General features: G+C 39.0%; 1 protein-coding gene across 1 annotated transcript; it reads left to right on the plus strand.

The window, feature by feature from the left end:
- The first annotated feature begins 642 nt into the window (after positions 1-642).
- Positions 643-22980, plus strand: LOC145991344 (hemolymph lipopolysaccharide-binding protein-like). Its single transcript, XM_083127345.1, has 4 exons — positions 643-745; positions 12305-12404; positions 18487-18750; positions 22817-22980. The coding sequence occupies exons 2-4, from the start codon at positions 12323-12325 to the stop codon at positions 22978-22980; spliced, it is 510 nt and encodes a 169-aa protein (XP_082983471.1). The 5' UTR covers positions 643-745; positions 12305-12322.
- Positions 22981-24360: the final 1380 nt, after the last annotated feature.

Here is a 24360-nt window from a genome sequence, read left to right on the forward strand (position 1 = left end):
TGGGAGTTCTGAACCGTCTCCTCAGTTATCATCAAATGATTGCCTTAGCGCTGTGCCAAGAATAACCATGGCTGTGCCGTCTGCCTGCTTAAAGTTCCGGATGAACTGCGAATACTCGCTCCAGCGCGGGAGCGAGTCGTTAGTCCGCGGCTGCAGTTGGAAGCACGTGGATCCCGCCCAGCAAAGAACGAAGCAGGGATGACGTCAGCCCGTCAGAGAGACTCACAAAGAAGACCCGTGCTGAGGCCGGGATTTCAAGCCGGAACCTCTTAAGGCGCTAACAAACTCCGCCAGTAAGGTCTGCCCTTTCAAAATGTTATTTAGCGCCTCACCCCCCCCCCCTTAAAAATGCTGTAAATATGCCTGTACATAGGTGTAAGTTCTTGTGATAAAATAATAATCTTGGACTCCTTTCAAAGACATTGGAGTACTTAATCTAAATGTACACAGTGAAACACAACTAGAAGATCCTGTTCATCATGTTGCAATTAGATCCATATCTCTTCCTGAAACAATTGAACTTTTTGTCTTATCATATTCCTTTGTATTCAGGTTTAGATAAATATTTCGTAGTGTTCAAACTACAACGGCGATAGAGATTGGGAACATATTGATAATTGTGGTACAGCTTTAGAAACATCGTTGCAGCAGAATGTAAGGTTGAAAAAGATCTCAGTTGCTTTGAATGACGCTGCCGCAGTTTACATAGAGTTCTGGTTTGTTCCTTTACTGAAAACTATACATTGTAAGTCTTCTTGTACCGATATCATTCTTTTGTCTGTGTTTTGTTTGGATTGCTCAAAATATTTTTGCATCTTATTTCAACTCTCACTCTAGTTTGAAAAAAAATGTTCCACTTAGCACATAACGGCCATTTCTGGTTCTAAAGTTCCAAATCACAATACCCTTCGTTAAGAATCCAACGCAAGGTTATCTATGTTATTTCTTATGGCAACTTACTCAGATTTTGATTCGTACGTATGTATCTTTAACAAGAGCATGATATTACAAATTGTAAAAAGCGCGACGACGGGTTCAGGGGTAATCAATTAAAGTAAAATGTACACAAATTAATTAGTTCAATAAGGTCAAGTATAACTGTAATTTAAGCCAAAAGGAATATAATCATATCATAATAAATATGGTCTCAGGGGTCGCGTTTACGCAGTTGGACCTTTAAAGCGAGGTAACTTTGTTTATACCGTTATATTATTCTATTCTGTAAATTACTTAACACGACAAAATGGGTGTGAAATCTATATAATTAAATAAATCAATTTATATTATACAGGCTGCCCTCTTACGCACAAACCACACACTCACTCACACATTCATCGGCAGATTACACAATACTAATTCTACTACAAATACTTTCATTTTTTCTGGAATAATATCATTGTCTGGCTTTTAGTTAAAGCCGGTTGTTAGCAATTTTTTCTCAAAGCAATGTGATTTTAGGACTGATAATTATACTCAAATGATTATTACTTGTTAATATGCGAAGTAGATAATGTTTATGTCAATTTGGCTACGGAATCTTGTGTAATCCTATATTTAGAATAACGCGCCGATATTCTGGAATGATCTCCGACGTTCATAAAATGCTTTCTTACCTTACGGCTGGACTTGGGTCATAGCTACCTGGGATGACATCTCAGATGGACACTCGATTAACGGAATCACTTTCACTTCCCGTACTTAACTTACGATTGTCAACCCGTATTCCTCTCTTCCTTTCTCTGGAGTAATCTTCGTTGAAGCAAGGATCTTAAGTTCGCTCAACAATGGTTCGGCATCTCAACAGTGGATTGGCACATCAACAATGGTTCAGCATCTCAACAATGGATTGGCATCTCAACAGTGGATTGGCACATCAACAATGGTTCAGCATCTCAACAATGGTTCGGCATCTCAACAGTGGATTGGCACATCAACAATGGTTCAGCATCTCAACAATGGTTCGGCATCTCAACAGTGGATTGGCACATCAACAATGGTTCAGCATCTCAACAATGGTTCGGCATCTCAACAGTGGATTGGCACATCAACAATGGTTCAGCATCTCAACAATGGTTCGGCATCTCAACAGTGGATTGGCACATCAACAATGGTTCAGCATATCAACAGTTCACGATCTCTCACACATTGAAATCAGAGTTCACAGGGCTACGAATGCGGCGGTTATCTTTAAATATAGTTCGGGCGGCGTTTCAACGATGTTATGAAATTATCGGGCTATAATTTATCACGGCGGTAATCAAATTCTCGAGACGACAGATGGAATTTTGTCGCAGACGTAGGCGCGATCGGAAGGGGGAGAAACCCCTTGGGCTCTGTAGCGTTCTACTCACCCATGATGTGGCTGTTCAACGTGTCGAAAACTAACAAAGACTCTTTCGCGAAATCAACGAGCGCGGATGTGATCCGAACGAATATTCAACTAGCACTGTGTTCTCTTTCAGCTTCGCGCGAAGACTTCCATGTCTAGCCTCTATGCTTAAGTCCTTTTCTACTTTCCCTCCAGAAAAACTTGTTATCCGCCATCTACCCCTGTATTGATGAAATGCACCCTTGAAGAGATTAGGTGATTGACCCGTTCATTGTCCATCAGCACGGAAAGTAGGACAGCTCAGCGTGAATGCTATCTTCTCAAGCGTCCTTTTGTTATCTTTCGTGATTTTTGATCCTCAATTACGGCCTTATCCTTCACTCGATTTTTATTAAACTTCGGAATCTTGACTTTTAGAATGTGTTTTACCATAGTCTTGAATTTCTGCTCAATCGGTCCACTAGATCAAAAGTTCCTTTTTTTTCGTTAATGTCCATAAGAACATATACAAATGCTGTTTCAGAGACGATTTGTCGTGGCCAAATGCAACATTAAACATTATCTACTTGCACCTTGCCTTAGTTCAAATTATACTAAGTATAGAATTATACTGAATACGTGTCTTAAATGAAATAATTTAATCTATAATTATTTTAATCAGATTTGTTAATCTGTAAGGCGTGATTTTCCGTTATAAACTTTCCCCCTCTTACACATGAATTTTTTTCTGGAATTAGCTTTGCTGACTAGAGGAAAATTCATCCCACAATAAATTTCATAATAACGTAAAATTATGCCTACTTTTTCTTAAATTTAAAACGTCCGAATCAGGGACTCGAACCCTGGACTGTTTACACCATTTTCATAACCAATATCACAATATCACACAAGCACAATTATCATTACTATAAATCATTACCTTACATATTAAATATTTGCAAATGAATATTAAATATTTCTCATTCGTCGAATAAATGAACTTATATGTAAAACCTTAAGACATACCTACGCTTGATTTTCTCAAATGAGTGCAATTACAACACTTAAATATAATGATTATATGCATAAATCAATTTTCATAACTTGACTAAAACATGGAAAATTATATACTTATAACTAATTTAGTTTTCATCATGTAGACATGGTTATATAAATGTGATTACTATAATTAACAATTCTTCAAACCTTTTACTTCATTATGTTATATATATATATTTAGACTATGATATATATAGATATTTGCTATATACAAGTTTCTCTACATTTAGCTTGCAGCTTGGTCGTTGGTAGGATTTGTTTGGTTCATTTTTAGCTGTTGAATCCACGAATCTCTCTTTTCTGTCGAACAATTCCATTTTTTTACATTATCGATGTGCTGAGGTGTAGTTTCTTTGCCATTTTTGCAGTTTGTGAGTTTTAAGATGTTATTTCCTAATCTTCCACAACAAATATACGGTCCTTCGTATAGGTTAAAGAATTTACTTATCTTTTTATCAACTTGTGAGCTCAGATAGTGGCTTTTTATAAATACAAGATCATTTTCCTTGATTTCTTCCCCAATTTTACTACTTTTCTGGTTCCTCTTCTGTTTTAGTTCTCGGACTCTCGTTTCGACAGCTATCAGTTTTTCTTTCCACGGTGTTCCTTGTCTTTCTTCTTTGATCCCTAAGTGCTGCAGAAGTGTACTATTGTTGTCTTGACCAAGAAAAAGTTCTGCGGGTGAACTCCCCAGTGATGTGCATACAGTGTAATTTAGTAGCAATACTATGGAAGTTACGTGTTCGCTCCAGGTGGAATGGTTCTCTCCACAGAACACTCGCATTAACCTATTTATCTCTGAATGGGCTCTCTCTACGGGATTGGAAGATGGATGATAGGGTGCAGTTAGCATAATCTTCACGTTATACTTCTCCAGTGTTTCTTTCCATTCCTTACTAACAAACTGTGGGCCTCTGTCGCTCAAGATACAAGTTGGTTTTCCCAGATGAACAAAATAAAATTTTGTTAGATATTTAAGTAAGAGTTTGGTGTTAGTCGATCTGATTGGATAAGCCACTAGATATCTGGTTGCCAAGTCCATGATTGTAAATAGATATCTCTCTCTTCCTTTTGACACTGGTAAGGGGCCAACTAAGTCCACCGCCACAATATCTCTTGCCTTTGTCGCCCTTAGAGATGTAATAATATGATTTCTGCCTTGCTTTTGTGGCTTGGTTTCGGCACATCGTTCACAGTTCCTAAGCCATTTTTTAAGATCCTTTCTCATCGAGCTCCAATAGTACAAAGGGGACAGAAGTTTCCAGGTCTTCTCAAATCCAAAGTGCCCTGAATCTTCGTGACACTCCTGCAACATCTGGGCTGTGAGGTGGTTTGGTATGCAGATCTTTATCCGCCCGTTGTCATGGAAATCACTGCGTACTAGAATGCCGTTCTCGAGGCGAAAAAACTCACGCACTCTCCTCTCTCGCCGATCTCCGTCGTCAGTGTTGCCATCTAGTACCTGAAAAATCCCTTGAAAGGCTGGATCTTTCCTTTGCTCTTCCGCTAGTTTTTCGGCGGTGTACATCTGGAGGTATGGCTGGCCAATGATTACATGGTTGACGTGTGCTGTAGTCACACCTTCACCTTCACAGTAGCGTGACAGTGAATCCGGAACAATGTTGTCCTTCCCTTTACAATGCTGGATCTTAAAATTATACCCTTGAAGCTGGAGACTCCACCTCGTTAGCCTACTATTCCAATTTTTTGCTTGATTTAGAAACTGCAGATTTTTATGGTCTGTTACTACGATAAATTCCCTTCCTGCCAGATAAATGTGGAATTTCTGGATAGACCAAATGATGGCCAAGCATTCTAGTTCGTTTATGCTGTACCGTTTCTCAGCTCCTCTCAAGGCTCGACTTGCATACTGAATTATCCTCTTTTCGCCATCCTTTATTTGATATAGGCAACTGCCTAGCGCTAACATACTTGCATCACATTGCACGTAGAAGGTGTCGTTAAAATCTGGGTGATATAATTGCAGTTCCTTGCAGACAGCTTCTTTTAGAGCATCCATACTCTGCTGCTGTGCCTCAGTCCATTTCCACTTCCGGTTCTGCTTCAAAAGTTCATACAGCGGTGCTGCCATCTGTGCGAACTGGTCAATGAACTTCTTATGCCATTGAAAGACTCCTAATAGTTTCTGAACTCCTTTAATTGAGGTCGGTTTTTTAAGCTGCTTGATCGTCTCGAAACGTTTGGGATGCTGTTGAATTCCATTTTCATTTACTATGTGGCCAAGGTATTCAATTTGTGTTTTGAAAAACTCTGATTTATCCAGTTGAATTGTCATTCCGGCTTCATGAAGTTTACTGAGAACAGTATCCAGGTGAATTAGATGCGTTTCTATATCATCTGAAAAAATGATCAAATCATCCACGTACGCTAGGCAAAATCCACTAACTTCGGCTCCTAGCACTGCGTTCATTGCATTGGTGAAACCTTGAACGCCATTTGATAATCCGAAAGGCATGGTTTGGAATTCATACAATTGATTTTCAAATAGAAAGGCAGTATAAGGCTTGCTTTGCTCGGATAGGTTCAGCTGCCAAAACCCACTATTAGCGTCCAACTTTGAAAAAATCTTTTTGCCATGAAAAATTTGTAATATTTCGTTAAGATTCAGTGTTTTTACACGTTGTAGTTTGCAACGCTGATTCAGTCGGCGAAAGTCGATACACAAACGTAATCCTTTACCTCCCGGTTTTTTAACAACCAGTAGAGGATTGAGATGACAAGAATTCGACGGTCTAATGATGTCCCAATCTAACATCTGTCTCAACTGCTTTCTTATTTCGCCCCTGTAGGAGTAGGCCACCGGATATACACGTGACACGACTGGTTCGTCACCTTCAACTTTGATCTCATGAGTGTATACTCTGCATCTGCCTGGTTTCTCTGAAAAGATCTCTGCATGCTCTCGTAGGACGTTTCTGAACTTCTCTCGGGCTTCCATGTTTATTTCGTTGAGATTAGACACTAATACATCAATTTTTTCTTCAGGGCTTAAGGTAGCGCAATTTTCTGTAACATTAAAACACTTTCCTTCCTCTGGGAAGTACATTCTATTATTTATAAATTCAGCTTCCTGCTGACTGACGTCGTCACATAAACGTAACGTACCTCTACGTAGGTTCAAATCTGCGCTATATTGTATAAGGAACTCCATGCCTAAAATAGCATCCACATTCAATTCTCGAACGACGTAAAAATCTATTAGAGTCTCCATATCTCCTATTTTGCCACCTACTACCACGTGCCCTAGTGGTCGCTGTCTAACCTTGCCTGAGAAATCTACTAGCCTAATGTCCTTACTGCTACTAAGCTGCGGTTTTGTTATGTCCTTAGAGATTTTCTTCCAGATCTGTTCCCCACATAAGTTCAATTCCGACCCAGTGTCCACGATGGCATTAATAGAGTGTTCTCCTATTTTTAACTGTATTTGAGGCGTTTGAGATGGCCATAATTTCTTGCTCGAATTCTCTGCAGCATCGCTTTCATCATCATCTTCTGATAAGTTATTTATAAACCAACAACTTCTTACTTCTATGTCTGTCATTTTGTGTCGTCTATTCACAGGTGAGGATTGTGGCTCTAGAACCTTTTGCATCTCAGATTCTCCGCCGACACGAGCCGAGCTGTCGTCGGAAGGTGTTAGTTTTCCGCTCTTGCGCCGTGGCTGTTATCCCGACGAGTACCTGACTGGTAATCTGGCGCGTTGGGATTGAGTCCCCTACTCGTTGATGGTTGAGGCCATTGTTCTTCAGTTTCTTGCTTCTCATTGTTGTAGGCGGTTCTTACTAAATGAATAGCTTGTGTTCTGCCTTCTTCCATACGATTGTCTTCCTCCCGGTTTGAAAATCGTATGTCGCCACGCCCTCGGTAGCCTGCGTTCGTGTTCTGTCTGCCTCCACGGTAGTTCCCTCGATTCGAGCCTTTGGCATCCCTGTCTCGCTGTCTTGGAGGACTGTACTGCGATTGTTCTTGTCGATTGAATTGTTGTCGACGTCCATTGTATGTATTGCGTGTAGTCGCCATTTGCACTCGTGGAAAATTTTCTCCTCTCTTCCTATCAAAATTATTATTCCCTCTTCTGCTCGATTGATCTTCCCATCGATGTTTTTCGTTCTCCTTCAGCAAATCCATGTCTTCAAGGATAAGCGACATGCGGTCAAAATTTTCTAACACATCTCCTGTAAGCTGCCTCTGTACATAGCTCGGGTACATCGCTCTGATGGCCGTGAGGATTTCTATCACTTCGGTTCCGGGCTTAAGCGAACGGAATTCATTCACCCTCTCCCAGAAAAACTGTTTGTATGTTAGCTTTCCTTTGACGTCGTACCGCTTGTTTCTTAACTGGGTAACCTTCCTCTCTACCAACGATCTGCACTGAAATTGTTCAATGAAAGCTTTTTCGAAGGTGCTAAAGGTCTTGAACGCTGGTACCTGGTGGTCTAACCAAATGCGTGCGGAACCGCGAAGAAGTTTCTGGATGAGCTTCAGGTAATCCTCTTCGTGAATCCCATATAAAATGCAATCTCTTTTGAATTCTTGAAGAAACGTGGATGGCAAAGTTTCTGTCTTCTCTTGATCGAAAATCATAAAGTTGTCCAGTGAAAACTTCGAGAAGATGGCACGCCTGCCTATTTCCGAGGTGGCCACACTGGTCTGTACCACGGAGTGGACTCGCGAGCAACTGCTATCCTGCTCCATGACGTCATCGCCTGTCGACTGACTCCCCGATCGAGACGGTTCTTGCACTGATGTCGCCAGGGGCGTTGATTCTCGCTGTTCTTCCTCGTTCCTCGTTCGTGGTGACGTAATAACGATTGAAGAAGTCTCTCTCTGCATCGTTTCTTTGATTCGTGTGACGTCTTGGCGTAAGTCTTGCGTCATGTTTTTTATCTTCCTCCATTGCTGTTCTTCTGAGGTCAACTTTGTTTCGATTTGTCCAAATCTTTCTTCCACCATTCTGGAATCCGCTGCAAGTCGACGATCAACCATTCGGAATTCCTCTTCCATTCTCTTTTCTACGTCATTCTTCTTTTCTTCTATCTTCTCTCCCAGGTGTGCCAGGTGTTCATGGATCTGCCTGACTTCAGTTTCCACTGTTTTTTCCAGGTTCTCAATGTCTTTCGAGTTATCACGATGTCTTTCAACACACTCTTCTTGGGCTTTTTCTATTTTCTCATCATTCTTTTTTAATGCTTGTAGAAACTGATCCATCATCTCTCGGTGTTGTTGTTCTCTCTCTCTTCTTCGCAATTCTTTTTGCTTTTCTTTCTCTTCTTCTTCCAATTTCCTCTTCCTTTCTTTCTCCTCTTTTCGACGTTCTTTCTCTTGTTCTTCCAATTTCCTCTTCTCCTCTCTCTCTTCTTCTTCCAATTTTCTCTTCCTTTCTTTCTCCTCTTTTCGACGTTCTTTCTCTTGTTCTTCCAATTTCCTCTTCTCCTCTCTCTCTTCTTCTTCCAATTTTCTCTTCCTTTCTTTCTCCTCTTTTCGACGTTCTTTCTCTTCTTCTTGTTGCTTCATCATCGTAGTGAAGAGCGCCATTATCGCTTGAACATCCATGGTGCCTTGGGTTGGTAACACTGCCGTTGGCTGCTCACTTTCAGGGATAACGGTATTCTCCGGAGCACGGTTGCTTTCTCCTCCCTGGTCGCCTTCCAGTAACGTCACTTCCTCTCCTTCCTTTAGATTGTCCATTTCTTCAATCTTCTTCCTTTGTCGAGTTATTCTCTCCATCACCCTTCTCCTCGGTCGTTATTCTCTCTCTCTTCTTCCTTGGATTCGATGCGTTCTCGCAGCGAGATATAAATTTCTCTTTTCTTTTTCATAAATAGAGCCTACGGGGTTCCACTTTCTTCCATCGGCCTAGTCGTTTTCCGTACCGCCGGATTGCCCAAAAATTTAATTCTTCGCCCATTTAATTGTTGATCGATAAGCCCAAAATATATATATACACACATGCAACATAATAGTATTCACAAAATCCTCTATATACTCTTTAACTACACTAACCACTACAAATATTAAAATACAATAAACAAAACATGCAAATATTCCAGAATACCTCAATAAATGATAAACATCCTAAGTTTGTGTTTGTTACGTAATTATTCAAACTCAATTAATTTGGTTACGCGTTCATTGTTATTATTCTATTATTTAGCTTAATAAAATTTTTCACAAGCTCCTTTCGCTTTAACGTCCCGTCGCAAAACATGGCAGGTTTATGGCTTATAAAAATTCTCAATCAAATTTCAATCCTTGAAATTACAAATTATACTAGCAACAACAAATGAAACAGTTTACTTTCCTATCCATAGCTTGCATATTGGCTACGATTATCTTAACATATTCCTATGCAGTTACCACAGCCCACTCAGGCCTACCTATCTGATCAGCTGATTTAGAACGCAAATACGACACATTAGCCTAAACGTAACTATGTTCGACCTGTCCTATCGCATGTTCGACCTGCCCTGTCGCATGTTCGGCCTGCCCTGTCGCATGTTCGACCTGCCCTGTCGCATGTTCGGGCGCCATCTTGTAAAAAGCGCGACGACGGGTTCAGGGGTAATCAATTAAAGTAAAATGTACACAAATTAATTAGTTCAATAAGGTCAAGTATAACTGTAATTTAAGCCAAAAGGAATATAATCATATCATAATAAATATGGTCTCAGGGGTCGCGTTTACGCAGTTGGACCTTTAAAGCGAGGTAACTTTGTTTATACCGTTATATTATTCTATTCTGTAAATTACTTAACACGACAAAATGGGTGTGAAATCTATATAATTAAATAAATCAATTTATATTATACAGGCTGCCCTCTTACGCACAAACCACACACTCACTCACACATTCATCGGCAGATTACACAATACTAATTCTACTACAAATACTTTCATTTTTTCTGGAATAATATCATTGTCTGGCTTTTAGTTAAAGCCGGTTGTTAGCAATTTTTTCTCAAAGCAATGTGATTTTAGGACTGATAATTATACTCAAATGATTATTACTTGTTAATATGCGAAGTAGATAATGTTTATGTCAATTTGGCTACGGAATCTTGTGTAATCCTATATTTAGAATAACGCGCCGATATTCTGGAATGATCTCCGACGTTCATAAAATGCTTTCTTACCTTACGGCTGGACTTGGGTCATAGCTACCTGGGATGACATCTCAGATGGACACTCGATTAACGGAATCACTTTCACTTCCCGTACTTAACTTACGATTGTCAACCCGTATTCCTCTCTTCCTTTCTCTGGAGTAATCTTCGTTGAAGCAAGGATCTTAAGTTCGCTCAACAATGGTTCGGCATCTCAACAGTGGATTGGCACATCAACAATGGTTCAGCATCTCAACAATGGATTGGCATCTCAACAGTGGATTGGCACATCAACAATGGTTCAGCATCTCAACAATGGTTCGGCATCTCAACAGTGGATTGGCACATCAACAATGGTTCAGCATCTCAACAATGGTTCGGCATCTCAACAGTGGATTGGCACATCAACAATGGTTCAGCATCTCAACAATGGTTCGGCATCTCAACAGTGGATTGGCACATCAACAATGGTTCAGCATCTCAACAATGGTTCGGCATCTCAACAGTGGATTGGCACATCAACAATGGTTCAGCATATCAACAGTTCACGATCTCTCACACATTGAAATCAGAGTTCACAGGGCTACGAATGCGGCGGTTATCTTTAAATATAGTTCGGGCGGCGTTTCAACGATGTTATGAAATTATCGGGCTATAATTTATCACGGCGGTAATCAAATTCTCGAGACGACAGATGGAATTTTGTCGCAGACGTAGGCGCGATCGGAAGGGGGAGAAACCCCTTGGGCTCTGTAGCGTTCTACTCACCCATGATGTGGCTGTTCAACGTGTCGAAAACTAACAAAGACTCTTTCGCGAAATCAACGAGCGCGGATGTGATCCGAACGAATATTCAACTAGCACTGTGTTCTCTTTCAGCTTCGCGCGAAGACTTCCATGTCTAGCCTCTATGCTTAAGTCCTTTTCTACTTTCCCTCCAGAAAAACTTGTTATCCGCCATCTACCCCTGTATTGATGAAATGCACCCTTGAAGAGATTAGGTGATTGACCCGTTCATTGTCCATCAGCACGGAAAGTAGGACAGCTCAGCGTGAATGCTATCTTCTCAAGCGTCCTTTTGTTATCTTTCGTGATTTTTGATCCTCAATTACGGCCTTATCCTTCACTCGATTTTTATTAAACTTCGGAATCTTGACTTTTAGAATGTGTTTTACCATAGTCTTGAATTTCTGCTCAATCGGTCCACTAGATCAAAAGTTCCTTTTTTTTCGTTAATGTCCATAAGAACATATACAAATGCTGTTTCAGAGACGATTTGTCGTGGCCAAATGCAACATTAAACATTATCTACTTGCACCTTGCCTTAGTTCAAATTATACTAAGTATAGAATTATACTGAATACGTGTCTTAAATGAAATAATTTAATCTATAATTATTTTAATCAGATTTGTTAATCTGTAAGGCGTGATTTTCCGTTATAAAATTACTTCAGTGGAGCATGTTCCTGTAAATTCTTATTTTCTCTTTAATTTACTTGTCAATGTATCAAATGTCATAATTACTTTATAAAAATCTCATAACAGAAACAACCTGTATTTCGTTTTAATCTCTTTTGTTAACATTATCACACGTGTTACAAGGTCAGGGAATTGTCAATATACAATTCACAATCCAATAAATGATACACAAACATTTGCCAATAATTTTATTTTCTCAAATGTATTAACATGAGAGTCAGGATATACTTGCGTCCACTTTTCTGATAGCTGTGTCTACAAATATTCTTATTATCTGTTGCATAAATGTAATAACCATTCGTTATTGTTGACTAGTTTTCTCTGGTTTCTTTAGCTACTGGAAACTAAAACTATGGAAATACTTGAGATATTTCTTTCCTTGATTATTCTCTCCGTACATGGAACCGAACTGGAAGGAAGCATGAAGTTACCTCGTGAGTAATTCTGTAATATGTACTCATTATCTTCGACTGGAATTGGATTCAGAAGATATACTACATGTATAGCGTAGTAGTACACTTGTACCTCATATATACAGGCTGTACCCGTTTGAAAACATTTATTATCAGCCCCATTAGTTGGTATAAGCATGATTTCAGCCACAAACGGAAGATAATCTTACTAAGATTTGTTAACATGTGTTACAAGTTTATTTTCATGTTTTGTATCCGATAAAGATTGTTCTTACAACAGGTCAAGTTATTTGGTGGGTCTAACTGGAACGGTTATATTTTGTTTATCCTAATGTAGAAATGAATCCATTAGTTCCAATTTTGAACATGGAATCCTCTTTCTCGAGACTCTTAGTGCCTACATGAAGTATGATGATAAATATCGTTCAGGACACCTGAATTATATTCATTTGCTGTGAAAACTTGTGCGGTGACCTGCTGCTAATACAGTGTGTTTAAAAGTCCTGCAGGATTCAACGCTATAACTTCAAAGTAATAGGTTTATTACAACGAAATATTGTTCTTTAACACAGAGGAAAATTTAAAGTTCTGTTCTGTCCACACTTCTGAATGACTTGTGTGCAGATGATCACGCGATCACGTGATTCCAACATGGCGTCAATGCAGGAAATAGCTCAGTGCGTGTTGTGGCTTACCTAGTAAAAATCTTGTGTTTTGATGCGGAGAAGGTTGCGAACAACGTTTGGACAAACGCCTCGAGCGGAGATAAGTATCCAGATGATACGAAAAGTTTAAGGCTACGGGAAGCGTAGCAGATTCGCCACGTAGCGGGAGGCCAAGAAAGAGTGGTCATGTGGTGGATATTATATTTTATTTTATTTATATATTTTTTATACTCGAGACGAGACTTGCCATTCGAGGCCGAGACGAGATATACGAGCCACGCAATTTCCTGGGCGTTGCTTACTGGACTTACCGTCTACTTTCATAGCTCGAGATGTAAAATATTTGTGAATGCTACTTTCAGCTGTTTCGACTAGGGTATAGCTGGAAGGGGTCTGCATGTACTACAAATAAAATTAAACACAAAGTAAATAAAAATAAATTGCTAACAAACAATAATAATAATAATAGTAATACTAACAAATGACAATGATATTAAAGAGGGAATAAAAAGCAGGCTTAATTCAGGAATTGCATGTTACTTTTCTTTTCATAAACTTTTGTCTTCTCGTTTAATATCTAAGAAACTAAAAGTTAAAATATACAAAACAGTAATTATGCCTGTAATATTATATGGATTTGAAACTTGGTCTCTTACATTGAAAGAGGAACATAAATTGAGAGTATTTGAAAATAAGATCTTTAGGAAGATATTTGGACCTAAAAAAGATGAGGGGACAGGTGAGTGGAGAAGGTTACATAATTTAGAACTACATAATTTGTATTCATGTCCAGATATTATTAGAATTATTAAATCAAGAAGACTTAGGTGGGCAGGCCATGTTGCACGAATGGGAGAGGAAAGAGGAGTTTACAGGATTCTTGTTGGGAAACCTGATGGTAAGAGACCTATAGGAAGGGCAAGACGAAGATGGAAGGATAATGTTGAGATGGACCTGAAGGAAATTGGTAGAGATGGAAAAGAGTATATAGATCTTGCTCAGGATAGGGAAAGATGGAAGGCCTGTGTTGCTGCAGCCATGAACCTTCGGGTTTAAAAAGGCTAGAGAGTTAGTTAGTTAGTTAGCAAACAATCTAGAAGCACATAGAGAGTAAAAAGCTGTGCCATCAAGAAATACATTCACATTCTTCGGAAATTTAAATCCAAAGTCCATTACAGCTAAGTAAAGCCTGGCCCACATGTAATGTTTGTCGTCAGTCTTGCATGATTTATTTTATTTATTTATTTATTTATTTAAACGTTTATACTGCTGCGAACAGCATGGTTACCTTAAATACAGCAGTTTTTCATGAATAAACATTACATAAAAATCTTAATGTATAAAAATGGAAGTACGTGTGTAGGTGTGTATGTATTTGTGTTACAGCATAACTTTCGAACGCCTGGAGGGATTTCAACCAAACTTGGAACACGTATAACTTGTAATCTCGAAAGAAATACTGTGGGGTAAGACACCCCTGTCACCTCTGGGGGTGGGTTTGGGGAGGGGCTGACATGTAAAAATAATCGAAAACGACCGATATTAGTGTGGAATCCATAGATTTCGGGATCTCTAAGATGAATAGTGACACTCCGAATTCAGTTCAACTTCAAGTTCATCACCAATCGGGATGGGGGGGGGGGGGTGAAAGGGGGTGAAAGTTAAAATGACAAAAATCACCAAAATTAGTGTCGAATAAATAGTTTTTGGAGTCGCTAAGATAATTGGTGACATTCACGATGACCAAACTTGGTACACATATGACTTACAATGTGGAAAGAAATACTGTGGGGAAAAGACACCCCTGGCATCCGTAGGGGTAGGGGGTGGGAAGGGGGTGAAATATAAAAATTATCGAAAACGACCCATATTAGTGTGGAATCCACAGTTTTCGGGGTCGCTAAGATGAATAGGGACACTCCCAATGCCTTTCAACTCCAAGACACCTCTGGCACCCCTAGGATGGAGGTGGGAAGGAGGTGACATGTAAAAATAATTGAAAATGACCGATATTAGTGTGGAATCCATTGTTTTCGGGGTCGATAAGGTGAATAGGGACACTTCCAATGCCGTTCAACTCCAAGAAACTACCGTCACCACTGGGGTTGGGGGTGAGAAGGGGGTGACATGTAAAAATAATTGGAAACGACTGATATTAGTGTGGAATCCATAGTTTTCGAGGTCGCTAAGAGGAATAGTGACACTCCCAATGCCGATCAACTCCAAGACACCGCTGGCACCCCTAGGTGAGGGGTTGACATGGAAAACGACCGATATTAGTGTTAAATCCATAGTTTGCCGGGTCATGGAATGGCTGTATATCACTGTGACGGAATTACCAATTGTGTTTGATGGAATTACCATTGAGATCTGCGAATTGATCCAAATGGGATTTGTGGTGTGTCATAATGTTGGCTTTTTATCTGCATGTTGCTAATTAATTTACAGTTTAATCTGTAACATTACTGAAGTATAATGACTAAGACAGCAGCTGAACGGCAATGCAAAAGTAAGCAGACAAAGAGGAAAATACCATAAATGGAAGCGATTAAAGAGACAGCAGATGAATTCACAACAAATCTTTGATTAATGAAACAAAACCGAGTGGCAGTAATGTGCTTCGGAAACTCCAAGCAGCAATAGAGACCATCAAGGAGGTTCTTCAAGTGCTATCTTGCCATACAATTTGCTGCAATAGATTTTTGAAGTTGCTTTTGCAGGAAGTATTTACATTGTATCCTGCAATCCAAGGTGTTTAATTCTTCTCAGGCAGCTACTTCAAACAAAGATACCAGTTTGAAAATGTAGTATTCTCAGAAACATTATTTAGCTCGACTCACTTGGAACGGAACTTCCTTTTCTAGTTTAATAAAGGAGATCGTAGCGTATAACACATCTTGAGCAAGAACTCAACAACCAATATTGTTTCTTTTCAAACGGTGTATTTAATAAGTTTTTGACAGTCCAGTAAATGCAACGTAGCCTATCTCTAGCCAAACAATTATGCCAATTTACTTTCCAATATGTAGATTTTGTTTCGAAAAAGTAAAAAGTTCTGTTTACTTTTTTACTCCTTCTCACCTGATAATATATTCTAGGGCGTGTCAAAATGTAAGGTGAATTTTCTATTTATTGAAAAAAGTGCGTAGAAAAAAATAAGAAACTGTAGTATGTTTGACACATAGTATCACACTAAAATTTGACATAGGAACCGCTGCCTTCGTGGGCATATCGTGTGAGGTGGGTCAGGGAAATGCCCATTCGGTGGTATTTTTGGTCCTCACTCAGATTTTTGGACACCCAGCGCGCACACACACTTTCCTGAAGCGAAGTTGGTCATGGACGATACTCCTCACAGAACCATATGAGATGTTCAATGCATCAGCAATGCCATGCAACCTGACTCTTCTGTCTTCACGAATCATCGCATCCACGTCTCACACATTGCCGTCGGTGATGGACGTTGCTGGTCTGCCACTTCCGTCATCATCTGTCACACTACTCCTACCATTTGCAAATGAGTTACACCGCACATACACTTGCCCCCCGAAACAAAAAAATACGCATTTCTTCCTTTGGATCCCTTTATACACCTGCCAAGTTTCATGGAAATCGTAGGAGGACACAGGGGTCAGATCCCCACTTCAATTTGTCCTCATCTTGACATTAGAGGGGAGGTTTTGCCCCCTAAAACTGTTTTTTAGCCGAAACAAAAAAATACTTCTTTCTTCCTTTGGGCCCCTCTATACACCTGCCAAGTTTCATGGAAATCGGAGGGGGACACTTAGATAACGTCCCTTGTCAGTCTGTAGCCTACTTCAGTATTTCCAAAAACACTATTAATACCTATAATATCAGTGTGTGCGTTGAGGGTGAAAATGGAAATGCGCATAGCTGACTGTAGTGTCTAGAGTGGTTGCTTAAGACGTGTAAATTCTGACGTGTCAATTTGCTCCGTGGATTAGGGCAGGGACACGAGGACATGCATAATTAATTACGAATGGATGTGGACACCTAATGCAAATTATTAAGCTAGTAACCCCAGAAATTGAAAAGCATGACATTACTTGACCAACATCCATGAGACCAGGCGCAAAATTATGCGAGGTTTGACCGTTTTTATTGAAATCAATGTTCCAGCCCATCTGTCTTTCGAACGGTCGTGAAACCTCAATTAGTTCATCCAACACATCTAACTTTCCGTCCACACGGAATGTTTTGTTTGATCCGTTTGACATGATCATGCAAGACTGACTACAAAACATTACATGTGCACAAGGCTAAATGCATATATACCAATTTGGTCGTAGTACTTCAGCCTATAATTCTAATAGAGCGTAAATCGGGGCAAGAAAGGGATTGCAACAGCAGTGAAATCCGTGTTATAACGTTTACCGAAATTCAACATGTCATTAAATGAGTGTATATTACAAGACAAGCACAAAATAGCAAAAGACACATTAAACGTACTAACAAATCGTACATTTGTCAACAAGAGCATTGTAATTGATTGTGGCCAGGCGGCTTGTAGTAATATACTATTTAATAGTTTGTATAGCTCGATTGGTATATTTAACGGTACTCTTACTGTGAAGTTACTTTATAAAGTTTTTCTTTTTCTGTGTGAAAAATTTTGAATGTATCTTGCCTCTGTGTGTTGAAAATTAAGCAGTTGTTTCAGACTTGTAAGTCGTTTGTCATAAGTCAAATGTAATTCCAGAAAAATGCTATTTAATAATAAGTTGAAGTAAATTCACACATGACGAAAAGTTAAAATGCAAAATATTTTTGGGCTTTAGTGTATGATAGCTATTCTATTACATCCCCACGAGTGAGCGTCCTGTATTGGCAAAGGAGAAATATGGCAACCCTAACTTAAAAGCAGGACCCTAAACTTCTCCTCTCCCACCGAAATTTCCCCGCGGCGAGCTAGGTGAGCATCTTTCTCTTATGGGAGCAATATTTGACTTTTTCTTATTTTACTCGTTGGTACGGAATACCAACTTCCCATGGAGTACAAAAATGTATTAACGGATAGAGGACACGTGGAAGATTTGATTTGTCATCGGAAAAGTCGAAACTCCCATTTGATTAGCCGTAACTTGAAGTTGAAGTTGTTGATTCTACATAAGGAATGCATGGGAATGTAAAAATTCTTATTTATATATATTTTTAAAACAACGTGTTCAGCTAAATAATAAACTTGAAAAATCCCTTCTACTTGCAACACGGGGAGAAATTTATGCTCTCTTGTATAGCCGGGTTTCTTTGTAGTAGCAGTGTTCTTTCCAACGATATTGAAACAAATGCACGCCTGTTGCGAAACTGCCACTCTTGACCTTAACACAACTGAATGTTGAAATAAGTAGCTCTAAAAATTATTTTACAATGTTGTCGGTTGATATTTTACTTTGCACAGTACATATTCACTATTTCAGAACCTACACACAGAAGAGTGACGTATGAACCTGGGTATTCGGTTGGCAGATTCATATATCACACTGACGTGAAGACTTGGGATGAAGCGTCGGTGGTTTGTACGCTCCAAGGAGCTCATCTTGCTATCATCAATTCTGAGCAGGAACAACAGGATATCGCAAACGTGATATCCGTAATAGGATATCCAGAAAGTGGCACTGCCAATCTTACATTCGTAGGAGTTCACTGCAGAAATACGAAGGCTGTATTCGAAACTGTTTTAGGTGAGTTTTACAAGAATTCATTTTAGGATGTGTAGTTGAGAGTTTTTAGAATATTTTTCTCCACTTAGGAAGTAACCACCCATTACACCTTAAACCAAGTTTACCGCTGTAAATCGTGTTTTAACCCTAGCATACCCGTGCCATACGAGAAACTTACTTACCTGAGGGAAGGCCCTGACCACCCCAAACTTTTTTAATTCACTTAAATTAAAGAAACCATTTTGTTATTGAATTGTTGTTTGCTATCTTGTTTATAGAAGTTTAGTTATTTTTTAATTATAATGATTACAAAAATTACCATCATTAATAAAAAATATTAACGAAGTCTTGCATGAGTGTCACATATTTCACCATTCGCTAAAAAAAATATATATTAATGCTTCAATATTTATAGAGGAGGAGTTGTTTATTAATTATAATAATTAAAAAGATACCTTAATTACCAAGCAATTGTACACTCTCACTAGCATGAGTGTCTCGAATAACACGCTTTTAAAGATGGCGTCTGACATAACCTCCAGGTGCATTTTGTCTCCTATTTACATTACATTTATGTATTTTATTAACAAAACTAATACAGAATATTTATAAAACCATAGGGAACATTGTAATTTATTTTCATTTTTTTATTAAAAAAATCACAGTTCAAAAATTGAAAAAATAGAGGTGGTGTGGCTGACAACCCCCCCCCCCTTGAGTATGCTAGGGTTAATTGGAAGTTGTTTCAGTAAATAATAGATTGTCCATCTTGATACAAACATAATTTCTTGCTTTGTTTATGCTACCAGCCAAGAGATGCACTTTTACAATGCACTTCAGTGTGCTTGTGTTTTTCTTATCTGCGTAGCTGAAGGTCTTTATGCCTCAGAAAGAGTATCCTGTGTTTCTAAAGTTTAAATCATAATATACCATGAATTTATTTCTAAATTTAATTTGCCGGCCCTCGTGGCGGAGTGGTCTGTTGCATGATAGGATTTTCCGAGTAACAATGAGTGAGTGAGCTCACGTTATCAGAGAAGACAGGTGGGTTGGCACTAATCCACGCAACCACACAGGCAAAAACATTGTTTGTACAGACTGGCCTCCAAGCAACTTTCTCCCTGCACGAGTCAACGACCCAAGGATATATACATATGATAATACGGAACATTCCATTAGAAGCTCCCATCGATATCCAAAGTATCCCCAAAAGGTTTTTGTTTTATAAGGACATTGCTATACAAGTATGTTATCAGTTATTACGAAATGAGACCATCACGCCATCTGTTAAAAAGGTATACAGTGAAATAAATAGTCCAAAGGACACAGTGCCAGGGATTTTTCTGCCCATAATTCGACACAAATATGGAAAAATGTTTCAGCCAAACAATTCTCAAGAGTTGGCCAATCAATATGGTACAAAGTGGTCCATCGTGTGATAGTGACAAGAGATAGGATATACCAATACGGAATCAGTGACTCCCCTAACTGCATCTCCTGTGACATGCCAGACAGGTTAACAAAGTGTCAAAACTCCTCCACGGCATGGACCAAATTGAGAACAATGCTAAGTCGTATATGCCGCACATCATCAATAAAGTTCAAGGACACAGATATAGCCTTCCCTGATTTTAATTTTTTCCCTCCAACGAAACAACGAGCAGTACAATGGTTGAAAACTCAATACTTGATATATATGAAAAAGACATAATGAACTGGAATGGGGGACTGAAGTTAAACAAAGAATGGAAGAAGATGTTAGAAAAAGTGAGAGAAAGAGGAGAGGAGAAGGAAGAAAAATGAAGGGAAAAGATCATGAGATTAAAAGTCCAACCACATTCTATATGGAAGTAATTGAGTTTAGCCTTTGAGGTGAAAGTAAAGTTGGTGAAAGTGAAAGTCACCTTCTAGAAAGTTCCTAACAACTTTCTAAATAGTCTGGAGGGAGTAATGTTTGTGTATATATAAGGCCCTGTTTTTGTATCTTGTTACTTTTGTACTTGATACAGAGTCTGAAGAAGACCTTGCTAGAAGGTTGAAACGTTACGTTTAGTTTATGTTTTTAATAAAATAAATTACTGCCTTGGTCAGCATATTTAGTTTTTCATAATCATGGAAACAAGGCTTAATGGTGTTATAATTGATATATATATATATTTCACAATCACCAGAGTAGTTTTAAGAGAAAATTCAGTATCTTCTTGAGAGAACATTACGAAAAAATGCATCCTCATACCAGGTATAAATGGTACGCAAATTTCTTAATAGTACTCTATACGTAATTTGGACAAACAAAAATGTTTAGTTTATATCAAGATAGAATGAAATTCTGCTAATTTCAGTATTACACCCATGTAATTAACAATGTAATATTTACAACTTGTCAATAATAATAAAAAGGAATGGTTAGCACATTGCGCTACGACGCCAGGGGTCCCGGGTTCGAATCCTGGCCTGGGCAGGGATGTTTTTGTGTCGTCGACTTCATCATATCATCACTCATCCCCATTTTAGCCAAAGGTGGCACAAATAGCGAAGTAAAATAAACCAAATCAGTCAATCTAAATTCACTTTGTATTCGAAAGAATAAATATTGATATTAAACGCACAGGCAGGATGGACACTACAGATTGAACTGAATGATAGATTGATTGATTTGGTACTTTAAGTCTACTTTATGCATAGAAAGGTTAATCGAGACTGGACCTACGGTCTAAAGTGGGATCCGAACCACTATGTGCCTCCATTGGGTATAACTGAGTAATAGACTCCACATTATTAATATTCCCATTTCGGAAGATAAACTTCCTTAATTTTCGTAATATAAAGTGAATAATTCTAATTACAAATCCGATAAAATAAGGACCTGAAAGGTTCTCACACAATAATTTTATGAAAATTTCACCGCACAATTTCTTGTTTGAAAATCAAATTATGTTGAAACACTTTACAAGGAGGGCCCAAACGAAACTTCTGGAGCCCTGGTCTTGGCTAATGGCGTACATGAGAATGGGCGATGATATGGTAAAATTGATGAACGGAAATACACAAACAACATCCCTGCTCAGGCCGGGAATCGAACCTGGAACCCGTGCTGCTGGGCTAAGCATCCCGCCATGGATGTCAGTGAGAGCTTTTCATAAGTTTTTCATTTTTATGTATGCGATGTAGGAAGTGACGGACAGAAAGTTGATAATATTTCTTATGAAGAAACAACAAGTGGGACATGCGGACTACATTTTTGATATTATAGAAACTATTCTACTGATCATTAAGCAATCTTTTCCTTATATTTCCTGCTCATTCAATTATGAAAGTTAACACTGCTGATTAAAGAAAACTACCCTTAAAATACTTTCCCAGATATTTAAGTGAACAATTGTGTGTCACGGGTGGGACAGACGAAACACTCTCTCTTCACATAATACGAAACTTATTTTAATTTCTGTGAATTGTCAAATTTTGAAAAATAAATTATTAAGACAAAGAGAGAAGGTAATTGACCTTTGAATATTCTAGTGGAGTTCAGTGGGAAATGTAACAGGTAAAGGAGAAATTAAATGAAGTGCTCGGGTATAAAACATGGTAAGTGACAATGTGGTCATTTCTGAGTTCATTAAGAAAAAAGGTTATTACAAGCTATACTCTAGACAAATTGTTTTCTTGTTGCCAATTTCAGAAGGCTTCACTGAGTCTAATGCAAATTGTTTGACATTGCAATTTCACTCTAAAACTGATGTATGGCACATTTTACTTTGTAACTCAAAAATGACCAAAATGTTACTTACCATGTTTTACACCCGAGCCCTTCAATTGTTTTTTGGTGTAACGGGTGGTACACGATACAAAACAAAAGTACATCAAGAAGCTAAAATAAACGAACAGTAAAATACCTTCTACCATGTAACTTAATTATGTATAATAGTTGAACTTTTATCCAAAAGATAATTTTAGATTGTTCGCTCACAAGATAGGATAAAGTTACAGCATTGCATTTAGTTTTTAAAAAAATGAGGCTCAGGGGCACTTTCACATAGAATGCCCCTTTGTTTGTGAAAAGTTACATATGCTATTATGTATTCTGCAGGGGACAACTTGTATTCCACAGCCTTCGTGTGGGGAAACGAAGAGCCAGACAACAACGAAGGAGAAGATTGTGGGACAGTTCACAAATTAGGACACCTCGTGGACATCTCGTGTGAATATGAGTTGTCGTTTCTCTGCGAACGATATGACGCTAAGTGTTGCTAGGTTTAAGAAGCGTCAAATTCAAATTATGTTTCAAAAGTAAAGGAATTAAAGTTATGATTATTTTTGTCTTACTAACTAACTAACTCTCTACACTTCTTAAACCCGAAGGTTCATGCCTGCAGCAACACAGGCCTATCCTGTCCCTATCCTGAGCAAGATCTATATACTCTTTTCCTTCCCTACCAATTTCCTATAGGTCCATCTCAACATTATCCCTCCATCTTTGTGTTGGCCTACCTACTGGTCATTTTTGTCTTACTTGCAGTACTAATTACGAGGGGCGTCCCAAAAGTAAGTTTAAGGCCTATTTGTCAATTATCTTATTTTATTTGGACGATGAACCAAGCACATGGTATGGTATATGCAACACTTTATTGTTCAACATAGTCACCATAACGATTAAGGAATTTGTATAATCGTGGGACGAGTTTGTCGATGCCACGTTCGTAAAATGTGGTGTCCTGCCTGTTCAGCCAGCGTTGCACAGCTATTTTCACATCTTCGTCACTTTGGAATCTGTGCCCTCCAAGATGTTTTTGCAAGGCCAGGAAGAGATGATAATCACTGGGCGCTAGATCAGAAAATGTCGCAACAGTTCTTGAGTGGCATTGACACTGCGTGGCCGAGCATTATCATGCAGGAGTAGCACACCTTGTGACAGGAGTCCAGGACGTTTACGTCGAATGGCAGCTCGTAAACGTTCCAATGTTGCACCGTATACAGCTGCATTAATCGTCGTTCCCTTCTCCAAGAAATCGACCAGTAACACACCCTTGTGATCCCAGAAGACACTAGCCAGCACTTTTCCAGCCGACTTCACGATCTTGAATTTCTTGGATGCTTCCACTTCATGCTTGACTTTTTTGTTTCTGGGGTATGGTGGTGAACCCAGGTCTTGTCAGCAGTGACAATGCGCTCAAGAAAATCTTGGCCGTCAACGGAATACTGCTGCAAGAATGACAGGGCACAAGCCATTCTCTGTGCTTTGAGGTCTTCTGTAAGGTTTCGTGGAACCCATCGGGCACACACTTTGTGACATCCCAACTGTTCAATACTGCGGCTAACTGTTCCACCTGAAAAACCCAAGTCATGCGTTAGTTGTGTGATAGTGATTCGTACATTACTGGATTCATTATGAAGTTTACAGTAAATGCAAATATACAGATGGCAAACATTGAAACTGAAACATCGGTGATTATAAAAGAGGCCTATGGAGGGTTCGCCTGCGCCACCTGTTGGTCATGCACAGCGCAGCAGGCATTCGTTTGTTCCTGCCACATTGACCAGAATGAAGGACGAACCACATCCAGGAGTGGTGACTGTTAGGGGAAGCGGAAGCTGTTTGACAGGGACGTCAGGATATTGAAGAATATTGTGTCC

Source organism: Lepisma saccharinum, chromosome 8 (assembly GCF_977018435.1).
Source record: "Lepisma saccharinum chromosome 8, izLepSacc3.1, whole genome shotgun sequence".
In the NCBI taxonomy this organism is placed as follows: Eukaryota; Metazoa; Arthropoda; class Insecta; order Zygentoma; family Lepismatidae; genus Lepisma; species Lepisma saccharinum.

What these genes read in the sequence shown, in the direction of transcription:
- LOC145991344 (XM_083127345.1), top strand. Translation starts at nt 12,323, where the DNA reads ATGGAAATACTTGAGATATTTCTTTCCTTGATTATTCTCTCCGTACAT. An exon ending in AGGAAGCATGAAGTTACCTC is followed by an intron (nt 12,405 to 18,486) that starts GTGAGTAATTCT and finishes TCACTATTTCAG; the next exon opens with AACCTACACACAGAAGAGTG. An exon ending in TGTATTCGAAACTGTTTTAG is followed by an intron (nt 18,751 to 22,816) that starts GTGAGTTTTACA and finishes TGTATTCTGCAG; the next exon opens with GGGACAACTTGTATTCCACA.